Source organism: Necator americanus, chromosome X (assembly GCF_031761385.1).
Source record: "Necator americanus strain Aroian chromosome X, whole genome shotgun sequence".
NCBI lineage: Eukaryota > Metazoa > Nematoda > Chromadorea > Rhabditida > Ancylostomatidae > Necator > Necator americanus.
In genome coordinates, this window is record NC_087376.1 from 33,933,018 (window position 1) to 33,947,195 (window position 14,178).

The 14,178-nt window shown below is 38.8% G+C and overlaps 2 protein-coding genes across 3 annotated transcripts; one reads left to right on the forward strand and one right to left on the reverse strand.

Moving 5' to 3' along the window:
* Positions 1 to 501: 501 nt before the first annotated feature.
* On the forward strand, positions 502 to 3,324 carry RB195_026264 (uncharacterized protein; the record flags this gene model as incomplete). Of its 2 annotated transcripts, none has more annotated exons than XM_064214741.1 (3): positions 502 to 547; positions 3,071 to 3,224; positions 3,294 to 3,324. In XM_064214741.1, the coding sequence occupies 3 exons, from the start codon at positions 502 to 504 to the stop codon at positions 3,322 to 3,324; spliced, it is 231 nt and encodes a 76-aa protein (XP_064070622.1). The 2 variants fall into 2 exon arrangements, with proteins under 2 accessions (XP_064070622.1, XP_064070623.1); XM_064214742.1 differs by having other exon boundaries at positions 3,095 to 3,224.
* Positions 3,325 to 10,212: 6,888 nt separating this feature from the next.
* On the reverse strand, positions 10,213 to 13,495 carry RB195_026265 (uncharacterized protein; the record flags this gene model as incomplete). The annotated part of the gene is made up of 13 exons (XM_064214743.1): positions 10,213 to 10,308; positions 10,364 to 10,497; positions 10,561 to 10,642; positions 10,700 to 10,792; positions 10,847 to 10,959; positions 11,017 to 11,070; positions 11,127 to 11,244; positions 11,298 to 11,419; positions 12,153 to 12,302; positions 12,361 to 12,429; positions 12,479 to 12,587; positions 12,643 to 12,701; positions 13,390 to 13,495. 13 exons carry the CDS (start codon positions 13,493 to 13,495, stop codon positions 10,213 to 10,215), a joined length of 1,305 nt encoding a protein of 434 aa, XP_064070624.1.
* Positions 13,496 to 14,178: the final 683 nt, after the last annotated feature.

Here is a 14,178-nt window from a genome sequence, read left to right on the forward strand (position 1 = left end):
AATCATCATATGCCATGTAGTCCATGGAGCGGACTGTCTTAGTGAATGGGATATCATGATTTATCACCATTCTGGAATAGACCTAGCTACTTTATTTTTAGTACTCATAAGCAGTAAATTATGTAGAAGTACTCTCACGAAGTCAGGATGGTGCAAAATTAGACTTATTAGAAGAAATCGTTCCCCTCGTCATCTCGTTAGTCTTCGACTTTTTTTTAAACACAGTTTCCTTCAAACTTCTTTTTTCAGAAAAAAAAGAAAAGGACTCATTTAAGGAATTAAGTGCCCACGATATCATACTTAGGACAATGGATAAAGTGCTTGGCATTGATCAATCCCTTTGGGATGCGCCAACGCTTTCGACTTCAATTCCAGAATCGTTGAGGTTTTATGGACGCATGTGCGGCCTATAACGATGACTTGCGGGGGCCAACCGATGTATCAAGTCAGTGTTTTTACCCTTGTAAACGAATCTGCTACCAAATTTATTGATTCAAGAGGATGAAAGGCTTGGTTGGCCTCGGAGAATTTCGAGCTATTCATGAGCGTACGTTATAAGAATCACCAAATTCTCGAAACAGTACACACGTCGAAGCTGTTGTTGTAAACGTTTTTTCGATCGTGTGTATTCCGTAACAAGGCCCTCCTCATGTTAATCTTCTGTTCTCTTCGTGGATGTTGTTCGTAAGTGCACGATGTAGGCCCCATGAGGGTTCTTTTCAGCACGTGTATGAGCATTCGAACATGTCCGGAGAGCGATCACCCCCAACGGGGTGTGAACGTGGTCAGCAGCCGGGAATCAGTCAGTGAGTATGCGTGTTTGAGGTCACTGCGGGACCACTGAAAAACTCAAGGTCTCCAAAAAATTATGCTCATTAAAAACCAAAATATTTTCCTCTTTCGTTTCTTTGAAACGTTTTGTGGTTCAACATAAGAAGCAGGTGCATTCCCTTGTGCAGGATAAGAATTTTCCTGAAGAACGAACGAATCCTCAGTTACTTATCCGTTTTTGCACCCAATATAAGGGATATTGCACTTGCACGCAGTTTATCGGTAAATGCTACCCGAGTGACACCTAATTTGTTAAGTGGTAAACAATGCACGGCGATGAGGGCATCAGGTTGCGCTAGTGACCTCCTGACTCGCCCTCAGTGAAGGTTATGTTCGGAACACCTCCCCATCGCCCCTCACTTCTCAGATGAATAATGTTCGCAGTTTTTCTTGAAAACAATTTTCAAAAAGAATGACATTGCTGTCATGAGAATAGCGTGCGTATGAGATGAGAATATCTGGAGAAACCAAGTGTAGATGGAAATAATGACGAATATATATATATATATATATATATATATATATATATATATGCTCGAAATTTGAGAAATCATCCAGCACATAAGCAATGAAGTGATCAGTTTTCATGTCGATACTACTTGAGGTATGACATAACAAAGACAGTAAGTAAAGTGTTTAGCACCTTAGTGTTTCCGACTACTATAGTTCCAAAATCTTGACAATATGCGCAATCTTGAAGGTTTTTTTTTGTTAGCTGCAAATAATTGTCCCAATGATATCGTAAGTGTCTATAGATGTCGCAGTTATGGAGTAATTTTGAAACGTTAAAGGCATCACCCCACGAATCTGAGGTGGTATGGATTTCAGGTGGAGTATTCTTATACGGGATAGTAGATTATAGAGAAGGGGGTGATCTCGTCCATTTCTTCCTAAAAAACGGTCCGGAAGATGCGGCGCGTGCACAAGGCTGGCGCGCTCCAATCGAATTCGTTGTAGAAAATAGCGCGCTGGATCGCTCGAAGCCCTATCGTCCTTTTTTACGGCAATTAGGAAGAAATGGACGGAATCACCCTCCTCTCCATAATCTACGATCCCGTATACGAATACTCCATTTGAAATCCGTACCACCTCAGAGTCGTGGGGTGATGCTGATGGTTCCAACTTCCTCTCGATCATCTCCTAAACCATTAATTAACCTGATGTGCTATTCAAGTAATATATCTATTATTGAAACTTAAGTCAATTAAATTTGAATATCTCAACGCGACTCATGAGATAAAATGAACAAGAAACGAGATAGGAGGAATAATAGTGTAAGAAATCGACCACTTCTTCAGAAAACTCTCGTATTTAAGAATTTCTCACCGCTTAACTCCCTTCACTCCATTTCTTTTAATCTCCCTTTATTGTGATCCCAGTTCATGTGGTGAACAGAGTGCCCAGCTAAACACTCGCGCCTAAACCTACTGTAACTATGAAGTTTTTTTGTTTTCCACAGGAACTGACTCTTCATGTGCCAAGACCAGAACCAGTGAACATGTAGCAATGGTGGAACAGGCGCGCTAGGATATGTGCGGTGCATTACGGATGGTTCACCTCATGAGTCACACATGAAAGGCCGCCGTAATTTATGTGGGGGGGGGTAAAAGTGGCCTGATGTTTTTGAGTAATTAATGCATGTGCTCTTTTACGTTTCTGGTGTCGTTCCAGGCAGGTATGCATCGAGGACACAGGCGTCTTCATGGAAAAACGAACAATACATCACGTTCGACTCCCTTCCTGCTCCTCATCTATCATTAGCATTGACAGAGTCACGCGAAATAAATGAGAGTCAATCTTGTGCCGGCAATAATTTAACAAACAGCTCGTTTGCAAATCTGATTTCACTGGTGAAATGCTTCTAAAAGCACAAATAATGAAGATCAATGAAGTGGTTTAGTAGGATTTTTGCCACATTTCTACGTTTATCGATCATTCATCAACCATCATTATTCCTTTAAACGGCTGTCTTGCAGATTTGGTAACAATGACGACGTTTTTGAGTGTTTTAAGAAGCAAACATGGAAAGAGCCACGAAAGGGCTTTTATGAGGAAGAGCCACCCTCATAAAAATCTGCAAAGGAAGTGGAACAGAATATCGGCTGGATCAAGCGGTACTGCTACCACCGAATCATTGAATAATACTACGTAGTACAATGTGAGGGTATTGGTATTGTCAAATTATTTTAGAGACATCGAAGAACAGAGCTTGTTCACATTCATCTCTACATTCATTTAGGATTGGATTTTACTGTTTTTCTAGAATTGTTTCTCACCATAATTCTTTTAAAAGAACATCTTGATCTCGTCTTGTATGGATTTTCTGAACAAACTGTGGACCGGATACCAGTGGAAACTGGCCCAAAACTGACGAGAACAGTAATTGCTGGACTGTGGGTTTGGTTTTAGTTTCATTCTATTTTCATTTTCATTACTTTTTCTTTTATTAAGACTACTTACAGCTTTGGCACAACGCCTAGTAAGGGAATGTAGGTAGGATGAATGTCAAGGGGTTAGCACGAAGGAGTCGTCGTAAATTGTTACCACCACTTCATCACTCTGACGAGAGTTCCGTTCAAGTCTCTGCGAGCATTGTGGATTGTTCCAAGCAAGTTCAGCGCAAAATGTTGCGGGTCTCCTCTCACGTGAAATAAAAGTTGAAGGGAGACGTTCCTTTGTTTTGTAATGTGAAACTGAGAAGGATATCTCAAAGCAAGTGCACTGAGAACCTCTGCATTGGATTTTGACGCTCTTCCGTCTTAGCCTTAGTGAAGTCATTCACTGAATTTTCAATCAGTTGCCTTCAGTAAATGGTCATTTATGCTGCTTTCTAACTATCTTCTTTTACGTTTGTAAGAGTCAACTGAAATTGGAAAGCTTTGCTAGAGTTCCGACTGTTAGTTCGGAGAAGGCAGGAGAGCTTAGTTTTAAAACTTCTGTTTTATGTGCAAGTTATATCAGTCGTTATTTCGCAAATCTCATCCTTAAATCCAGCGCTTGCGAGATATTTTTTCTGGGGCGATAGTAATCTGGTCAAAATTGGCTACTTAGTGTCATATTAATAGCCTATTAATGCCTACTTCATAATTCGAAAAACGAGATAATCGATTCCTAAATGTCACATATTGCTAGAAATACCAAATACAATATGCATGCACATCTGGAGATCGGACCTCTTATCATTCCCTGAGAAACAGTGCAACAGGTTCTACGTCATCATGTACACATTGGCCTTTTCTGCTAATAGAGATGCCCGAAGCGATAATATCACACTAACGTGATACACCCGTGCATGTGTACTGATCAAGCTTTATGACGTAGTGGTGTTCATTCGAAAACAACCCTCCTCAAAATTGAACAGCAGCTTAAACCTGTCAACCTGACCTAAGCGCGTGTCAAAATCTCAGACAAAGATGGAACTAAGTTGGTAATTGGATAAAGCCATAAAGTCACTGGCGCATCAATCAAGTTGGGATGCGCCAACGCGTTTTACTGCGATCCGTAATCGGTGAGGTTTTAGAATGGGTGTTGTCCTATACAATGACTTGCAGGGGCTAGCCGATGTGTCAGCTCAGTGATTTTATCATCCGAGACAAGTGTGGTAGTTTGTCGGTCTCGGAGGGATGAAAGACTTGGTTGGCACAAGTTCGGTTTCGAACCACCGACCGCGAGGAGCTCTAACCGACTGCGCTACACCCACCCTAAGTTGGTAATCAACTACCAATTTCCACTATAGACATTATTTCCGCACTTATTTTCCTCTGCGAGTCCTTTTTTAAGAATTGATAACGGCACCCAAGCGGCACTTAAGTTCGCGCTAAATAGCCAATTTCGACCAGATGACTATCATTCTTGATGTTTCTCTGCAAAGTTCTGATTAGGGTTCCGCACATTGTTTGCAAAAAGGTATTCCTCTGCAAACAAACTACCAATTTCTACAAATCCAAAAATCAGATAGATCAATGTGAATTTGCGAAGAAAACCTCTGTTCCGAGATGTGTCAAAAAATAAGTCTGAGAGCAATCAGTTTGCGCGACAAATCAGCTCCTTACATCTGTGAAAGTGATGGAACAAAAGCGCGTGATGGATGGCGCACATATTGATAAGTGGATCTCATTTTTCCTACAGATGTAAAGAGTTGTTTCATCAACGAATTTCATCACTCACCCACTTCACGTGTTTTTTTTTATACGCGAGGATGTAATGTAAAGGGTCGTTCTATCAGCTAAGCTGATCAGTCCGTTGTTTCTAATTTCTGGATTTGTAGGCGATGTTTCGCGTTTTCACTGTAATGCTTGGAGACTAGTTCTCTTTTTATGTTTATTAGTGGAGGAACAAATGACGTTTTCTCTCTCTGTAAGACCATTACATTTCTTGTTAGTTGTCCACCCCACAATAGACGGCGCTTTTCACTCTGATTCTTTTTATAAATGCTACCTCGCATGTGCTAAATTTTAGTACTCAAATTACTAAAGTTGTTTGGCGTAGCTTGGAAAACTTCTTGGAACTTCTTGGAAGAATGCGACACACGCGCTTCGGAGACTCGAGTTTTTCAAAATTTATGATGTCTCAAAGCTATGCTATTGGTCTTTTTCCTAGGATCTATTGGAAAGCGAAAATCATTGAATGCTATTCCAGAAATGATAGATGCGGCTAACATAATTCTGGTTCATCAGTACAAAATTCTGCAGATTTTCAGAAATAGAAGAGTGGTGCGCAATAAATTTGCAAAACGAGAAAACGTTTTTGTGCAAGCGCTTTACTATTATTCGCTGTAAACTGGTGGGTAACACCTAATGGATTGTTAGAGGCGCTTTTTTGCCGTGATCGCAGAGCGCTTTAAACAACGAGGAGTGCAGAAATAGAATGAGAACCTTTTTTTCAAAGGAGAAGCTGTAGAGTGTACCTACAGATTTAATTTACGAAAAAATACAGATGTCTAATATCTATATCTTAATTATACTTCCAGGGAGGTACCTAGACGACTTACATTAAAACATTTCCAATAGAAGAAAGTGAAAGTTCTAACATCAATAACTACTCCGAATAGTGATTTGATTTCTCCAAAAGAAAGGAGAGGACTAGACTAACAGTACTGCGACAGTTCCGCAAAAGAGTTGAATTGAGACAAGTAGCTAATGAATACAACGAGAGGAGTTAGTTTTGAGGTGTATAGAATATGAGAAATGGTTGTGAAACATCGAATGTAACAAGACACCTTGCGGTTTCTTCGCAAGCGATCTTCTGCGCCACACTGCCTGTTCGAGACTCGTTTCGAGGATTTGACGAGTCTTGACAGGTGTCCACATTAGCAGCTCTTATGCTCTAATCTTTTACACGCATTATAATAAACGGGCTATAGTGGCAACCATGAAATCATCCTCGTCTACACAAGTACTTACTGGAACAAACGGATTTTTTTCAAGGAACATCATTCAGTCACAGCGCGCTTTTTTCCATGAGGCGACTTTTTTTCTTGACTTTCGTTGAGGAGATAGGTTCGGACCACAAATATTAACTACAAAACTTTTTCATCATCTGACCACAGAACTTTTTTTTTATTGTTCGAGAAACAAGGAGGATCCACAAGAAATTTAAGGAATGAGGAAGGCTTTGCGAAGATGTAAGAAAACTTCTGCTGCCCTATGAGAGAGACAAGAAGAAGAAGCTCTGGATAAAGTTTCGAGGAAATTCACTGCGACGTAATCCTCTGTTGTTTTTTCTTTTGAATAATTTGGATGGCGGACATTGGAAATGAGAAGGGAAGGAAAGCGGAATATGAGAAGTTTTGTTGGTGAAAGGTTTGTTTGTATAGTATCGCATTATTGTGAACTTTATATTGGGAGCAATTGACTTTTTCCAATGTTAAGATCACGACATACAAATCTCTTTGAACAGACTAGTGTTTCCACCATTGTACCATCATTCAAATCAAGCGTGTTTTCAGAGAAGTCAAAAAATTAGGTCCCAAGGACATCTTTTAAAAAACCTTAGTCAGGTATCCTGAATAATTTTTTTTGTAGGATCTGTTTGAATGCTCTCTTCCTTTTTCCCTTCAAAAGCATCATAAAATTGACGACATTGGGATCTCTCCTCGGGAAGATAAGGATGTGAGTGTGGATGACGAGAATGATTGCGACCGCGCTCAATCCTCTCTGATTGTCCTGAGGAATTGTGTGTGGAGCAGCCTCATCGACCCTACGAGGCAACTAACAACGTCCCCCGTGTGCGAACGCAGGCACATGCGTCGCACCTGCAAGCGAGCGGACAATCAGTGAGCTGCTGATGCTGTCTCTCTGGCTAGCTGCAGGACGATGCACGCACGCTTTCGCCCACAGATTCGACACATGCTTCGTAGGAAAATTCGACTCCCTGAGCAGTTTTCCACGCAAGTCTTCAAAACAATCTAGGGGAATTGAGTATCATGGCGCTCATACTTGTGATTTACACCCATAACCCTATCTTTTCGCCAAGAGGTCCCAAAATCATCAGCTTTGGAGTATGCTGCTTTTAAAAGTGCATCTACAGTTTTCTGTATTCATTCAAATTGATTTCATAGGTTTATTCTAGAAAGAAGAAAGTTTATATAGCTCATGTAATGGTCTCATGGTATTTGACGCACCATAGCCCTACTTTGTACTACTTTCAGAAACCACAGCCCTATATTGTACTGCTTTTTGCTCGAGGAAATTACGAAGCTTCTTCTCAGGAAACGTTAGAAAACGGGGTTAAGGAAGAACGAGCTCAGAAAATATATGCTCTGTGGAGAGTTGGTAACAGCCGAGCTTTGTTACTGCTCATGTCATATGAACGGAAATGAGCCTGCAAAAATTAGACTTGGGAGGAACACAAAGATTTTAGAAAGGTTGGATCTAAAAAGACAAGATTTTCCGAGGGAAAATGTTTTGTAGTTCAAGCACTTAGAACCATTTCTTTGCCTCAATTCACATAAATACATTAGGGCGCTTTGTTGTATTCTCTGTAAGCAAAAACATAGGATTCTTCAACGTTATAAGTTCTAAGAAATCAAAAGCTTATTTACCTCCAAACACACAGGCGTGATGGTTTGCTGCCAACATGACAAAAATTGTAAGGTGTAGACACTAGTTAGAACATTATTGTTTCTTTTTGTCAATGACATAAGAGAGTCTATTTTACAATACGAAACAGACAATACAGATACAGAGTACGGAAGCAATGAACTGAGAAAATTTTGATGGAACTGAAAGTTTTTGAGATTCATTACTTGTCTTGTTAGGGCTAAAATACGAGAACGATGAGGTCATGCAGTGCTATAAATTCCTTTGAGTTTTAAATTTCTTATACGAAAGTGGGATTGAAAAATTGGGCACACATAGTAAAACTCAAAAGATTTACAGTACAGAGACAAGCATCAGTGAACAAAGAAAAACATTCATTGTGAAGGAATTAAAAAGCACAGTCTTTCCAGCAGATTTCTTTCATATGTATGCAAGACGGCAACAAAATTCTTAGAGGGAAGATATATCCAGGAAAGAACATGAATATTTCTCTTGTGAGCCGATTCTGTTTCGATGACGCTAGTTCAAAACTCATAGTTTACAGCGCTCGAATTACGAGTTGACAAGGAGCTGAGGTTTATAATAAGGTTAATCAAACCATCATAGAGAATGTGCAGAAACTTCTAGAGGGTTTTACTTTACCATAGTCGGATCTGTCCAAGGAATTTCACTATAACATAAATCAGCACTTACTGTGGCTATAAGTCAAACTGAATGCACTGCGAACGAGGAATGCCATCAGACTGAATGACAGCTCGACATTGCCACTTACACTGACATTGGCCAAAGCAACTTTTGAAGCTTTTCTACTTGTCATACACGCTTTTTCAACTTATATCAAACTTTGCAGAGACAAAGTTTATCTTCTTTCTTGAAGACTTGAATAAATAATTTAAATATTTGATATTTAAATAATGTTAATAACAACATGAGTGTTCCAATAAATAACTTAAATAATAATATTATTCTATTTTTTTCCAAGCGGAAGTGTGAGTTTTTATGACAAACAGGGAAATACTTCATGTTCATACTACAGTACTTAGTTGAAATGGCGCACAGTATACTTGGAACCAAGTTGAGTGATTATACAGCTGCTCGAGTAAATCAGATGAAGAATAATTCGAAAAACAGACTATTCATAGGTGCAATCTTTCGAACAAACGCCCGTTTAAAAAACAAGGGTGATTTCTGCAATTTCCTAGAAACTATGTAATTCAAATTATAGTTTAGAGGATCTCCAAAACGTTTTGGACGCGTTTATTTAAAACCGTTTAACCCCAACACATAGAAAGAAAAAATGGGCAATCTACTGAAAGAAAATGTTTTTTTTTCAAGTTCATTCTGTTGAACGGTTTTAACAGAACTTCTTCGAAGCTTCGAATGTTTTCTTTTACTACTCAAAAACTATAGTCAACTTTATATCTTATGACAATGCTGCTTCTGCCGTCCAAACCCGCCGTAACGGCATCAAATTCGAAATAGTGCATATCAAAAATATGACTTGTTCTTTTTCTCTTCCTGGACTATCCTAAGCAGGATGCATCACATTGAGATTGAACGAATATTCCAACCAACTATCAAATATCTCGAAGAATGCTGTTCTTTTAGTAATTGATGGAAAATGTTGCACCTTACAGAAAGCGTTTTTTATGTTTGGTCCAAACCTGAACAAAAATGTTGTGAATTTCATGCTTATAATTCATATTAGCTATGGAAGTTTGAACGATTACGATATGCGTGCAGATGAATTAAAGGTGAGTTGCTGATATTCGATTCGTTACACCGCATTGAGCTTTCTAATGCTTTCGGAAGTGCGCATCGCTAGGCTTAACCATAACGAATCATACGCTCTTAAGTCCTAGCAAAAGTTGCGCATGAACTAACATTCACCTCTTGTTGGAAAATTTTGAGAATGGTTGATTCGCAAGTAGGATAGTTGCTCAACGTGGATTCTAACAGTATCATTCTCAAAAATTTTGCGCGCAAATACATTTCTTTGTTAAAATATCGGCAAGAAAAGGATGATTGAAGTAGATACATATTTATTTAAGCCGATGAATTTACCGTACATATATGCTCGCATTCCTCGCGTTTACTAAAGAATTGCGGATACACATCACTAAATTTTCCATTGCTCTACGAATAATAATTAAATCACTACATGCTTGTTAAAAATTGTTCGCCAAAACGTCCAGCGGATTTAGCGGCCTCATACATATCAATAACGGAATAGAAGCTTACCAAATTTTTGATGTATGTAGTGTTGCATTAGTACAAAATAATGGTAATTTATTGTTGTGGTCACGATTAGAAATAAGTAACGATTCCAAAGCGTCAAAAACTAGAGTTTCGACTTCCTCTTCTTATCCAAGATTGTCTGCAGTTTTTGTAGAAGCATCACATTACCTTTCACCTTGAGTTTCCCACCCATGAATGCCTAAATTTTATAATCTTCTGGTATGCAATAATATTTTCTTTCTGGGTTGTATCACCTTCTGTGAATTCAGCTTTCCGTTAGCTATATCGAAGAAGTCATCATCGGACACCGTAACAGTTACTGTAGGTTTCTCCCCATTTTTGACATCACCGTGATAGACCGATGGAGAAGAGCTCTTGAAGTCGAGCGCTAAATTTGTGGTTTTACTGCTTCTCAAGCCTTGCGGTATATGAACTACACACATGAACTCACTAAACTTTCCAATCTCTTTCGTTCCATCGGTCAAGATATATAGAATAATTGCTTTTATGTTTTTCACAGCTGAAGGATCTTGCTGAAATCAGTGGATAAAAAAAAAATCTCTGGGATCGAGTGTGACTGATCAAATCACCTGAATTCCCTCGTTCATTTCTTTGAAGAGTGCTGAACATTTAATGTTAGAGGGGAATTCGGATCCTGATGATGGGACGTTACAGCTATCTGACTGAAATTATGCGAACTCAGAAAGCAGTGACATTCAACTAATCCTTGACCTCACTCCTTTTTCCTCAACATCCGTCATAACTCCCATTAGTTCGCTCATCAGATCTTTCATGTTCTCAAAGTGCTGGGCGTTCTGCATGTTGGTGATTTGGCTCCAGTTGTCTCGAACTGGAAAAAAAATGGCTGCGTTTTAAGGGCATTCAAAAGAATATTGAAAGTTCTTACGATCTTCAGCCTTCGCGTTACGAACAACTTTTCCAGCTGATCGATAGTATTTCACTAAAAAAATGCTAGAATAAATATTCTATGAGTTCAGTAGATCGGTGAATACTCACGTGTTCCATACCACCCTGCTCCGGCTTCGAAAACTTTGCCGCTCTCGTTGAAGGACTCATGACAAAGGTATACAACCATTGGAGTAACGTATTCCGGCTTCAAGGCCTCGATAATGGACTAAAAAATATGAACTCAACTCAAATGCTGGCTTTTCCTGGTGAAAAACACACCTCTGGAAGTATGGTTTGAGTTAAGCGAGATCCGGCTGTTGGGATTACTGTGTTTGCAAGTATATTGTATTTTGCTCCTTCTTGAGCTAGGGAGTTGGAAAATCCAACAAGGGCAGACTTCGCTTAAAAACTGACATAAGCATCTATACAAACTTATATCTTCGCAAAAATATTACGGTTTTCAATAGCAAGCTTACAGTAACGTGAGCCCGTAGTAAACCTTGTCGAAGGGAAGGTGAAGTGAACTGGTGGCAAACAGCAAATAGGTGGGGGAATAATTTCCTAGATCGGTAATTAAGCTTGTTCTACGAGATAAAACTTACTACCTGGTTGATACCGCTGTCAACGGAAATAGTTTGCAAAATATACTCTGAAGATAGATCAGGCATCACTTTAGAGGAGAGCTCTCGGTGTTTTTGAGGAAATACTGCTAATAAACCAGGTGCAAAAAGTAGCAGACGACTTATCTACAATCGTTGGAAATTAAAGTATCAATGCAAAATGAAACGAGTACCAACAGCGAAGGGGGCAAAAAAGTAAAGTATTTCGCTTTTTCTTGCTCTTGAGTAGTTCAATTCAGTAGCTTTCTTTGGATAAGATCCACAACCTTACTGCTTCTTTGGTTTTGTAGTTAGAAACTTTTTTTTTAAACAAAAAGCAGGTAGAGGATTGGTAAAGAGATCGTCAATTGCTTGAATTAGTTTTCATTTAGGGAAACCACTCTCTTAGAACTGACTCGCCAATGACAGTCTGTGCCATTGCCAAGGATTGCTACGGACCCTGGACAAATCAGCCATAGTCACATCCAAAGACACGCGAGAACTGTCTCCGGAGATTCTGATTGGTTAAACTCACCAGCTGCGTAATTAGTTTGACCGAAGTTCCCATAGATCCCCGCGTTTGATGACGTCACAATAATTCGCCCGTAGTTCTGTTTTCTCATATAAGGCCAGGCTGCTTTCGTCACGGAATAAGCTCCTTTCACGTGAACTTTGAAAATTAAGTCTGGAAGTGAATAAGATTACAATTCATTGCTCTTCATTGACAAAGAACGTCCCCTCACCCCAGTCGAGATCCGTCATTTTCACAAGCGAAACATCACGGAGAATCCCAGCATTATTGATTACAATATCTGCAAACTATTTTATCCGAATGATCCACAAATTGACTACTTTACCCACCGACTCGGCCAAAAGCATCAATGGCGGTTTTTACAATCTTCTCGCCGAATTCTACACTGTCGTAGTTAGCCACTGCTTGTCCACCAGCAGTTTTAATCTCATCGACAACCTCAAAATAACCACCCATAGTGGAAATCTCCTAAGATTACTGCAATTTATCTTACTTTATCTGCCATTGACGTAGAAGCTGAGGTCCCATGTGCATTTCCTCCGAGGTCATTGACTAGAAAATCAGATATTATGGCTATGTTGGTTATATTAAATTTGATTCAGGATGAACACCTGCAATTCTTTTTTTAAAACAAACCAAATGGTATCATTTGATTTAAAACTAAGTTGATTGCAAGGGAATCACGTTAATCACGCTTCATTTCATTAGATTGGCATGACATTGACCCTTGGTTGATAAGACTACGCTGCCGATTTATTTCATAGCTCTGAATTGTACCGAGGACTGTGCTCACAGGCAGTTTAGGAAGTGAAAAAAATACAGGATAGGCAACAATTGAGCACATTTACGATGGGGACTGCTGAAATCTTCTTTGTACCAATGACTCAGAACTCAATGAAATAACCCAAAAAAAGAATAAAATACTGGTGAAAAAATAAGTTGTTCAAAAAAAAAAAGATTCTTTCGAGAAGCAAGGTGTTTAATAAAAACAAAATAAAAAGGAAGTTGATAAATAGACAAGAAGGAATTTCCAAAGTGCATATGAGCAAGCTTTTTATTCCAGAAAAGTGTAAGCGCAAACAAAAAAACTTTCCGAAGAAGAAACGTGAGCAGTTTCTACTTAGATACCTACAACTACATATAATATTATATATTATATTATATTATATATAATTGTTATATTTTAATATATAATTATTGCTATATTATATATACATATAATATAACAATATATACATACCTACAACTTTGCACCCTCGTTTAGCAAGCTCCAAGGCATACGTTCTGCCGAGACCACCACCAGCTCCTGTCACAATCGCTACTCTTCCATCAAAACGAAGTGCCATGCTCTTACATTTTCAAAAATCAGGTCGGAATAAAACGTCTGTTCAACATTTTTCAAAATGAACGCTATCAAGAACTGGGCGAGAAAAGAAAGTCAGATAGGCTAGAAACAAAATGAAGAAAAAGACAAAAATGTCATCTAGCGATAAGCGATAGAAGTAATTCTTGAAGTTAACAAGCGCTTCTGAGGACAAGGAAACTTCAGTGTGAGACTTCCCTAACAAAGTTATTTAATACTGAAGTTCCACCTGACAGTTTATCCTAAACTTAATAACTACATTACAGAAGGTTAAAAAGTATTTCTGATAATTCTAAGAGTTTTGCACTTCTAAGAATTTTGCATGAAGACAATTAAGTGCTCGCAGTTGAATGAGAAATAGAAAACCTTTGGTTGTTCTAATATCTTGGAATTAACAATAATTAACATTAGAACACCTAATTTTTATTTTGAGAAAGCAGTGACAGTGACTGTGCGAAGCAGTGACAAGACTTTACTACTCAAAAAAAAAAATCATAAACATAAAATAACGTAGAAGGCTGCAAGGCTAGACTGTGTCTTGCTGTTATAAGGGGTATTCGATCCGTTTGATAAGAGAACATGACGCCAGACTACAATTGATAAGCGTCCAAATAACACTATCAACAATTCGCTAACAGCAATTCTCGAATAATTCTCAAATTATTC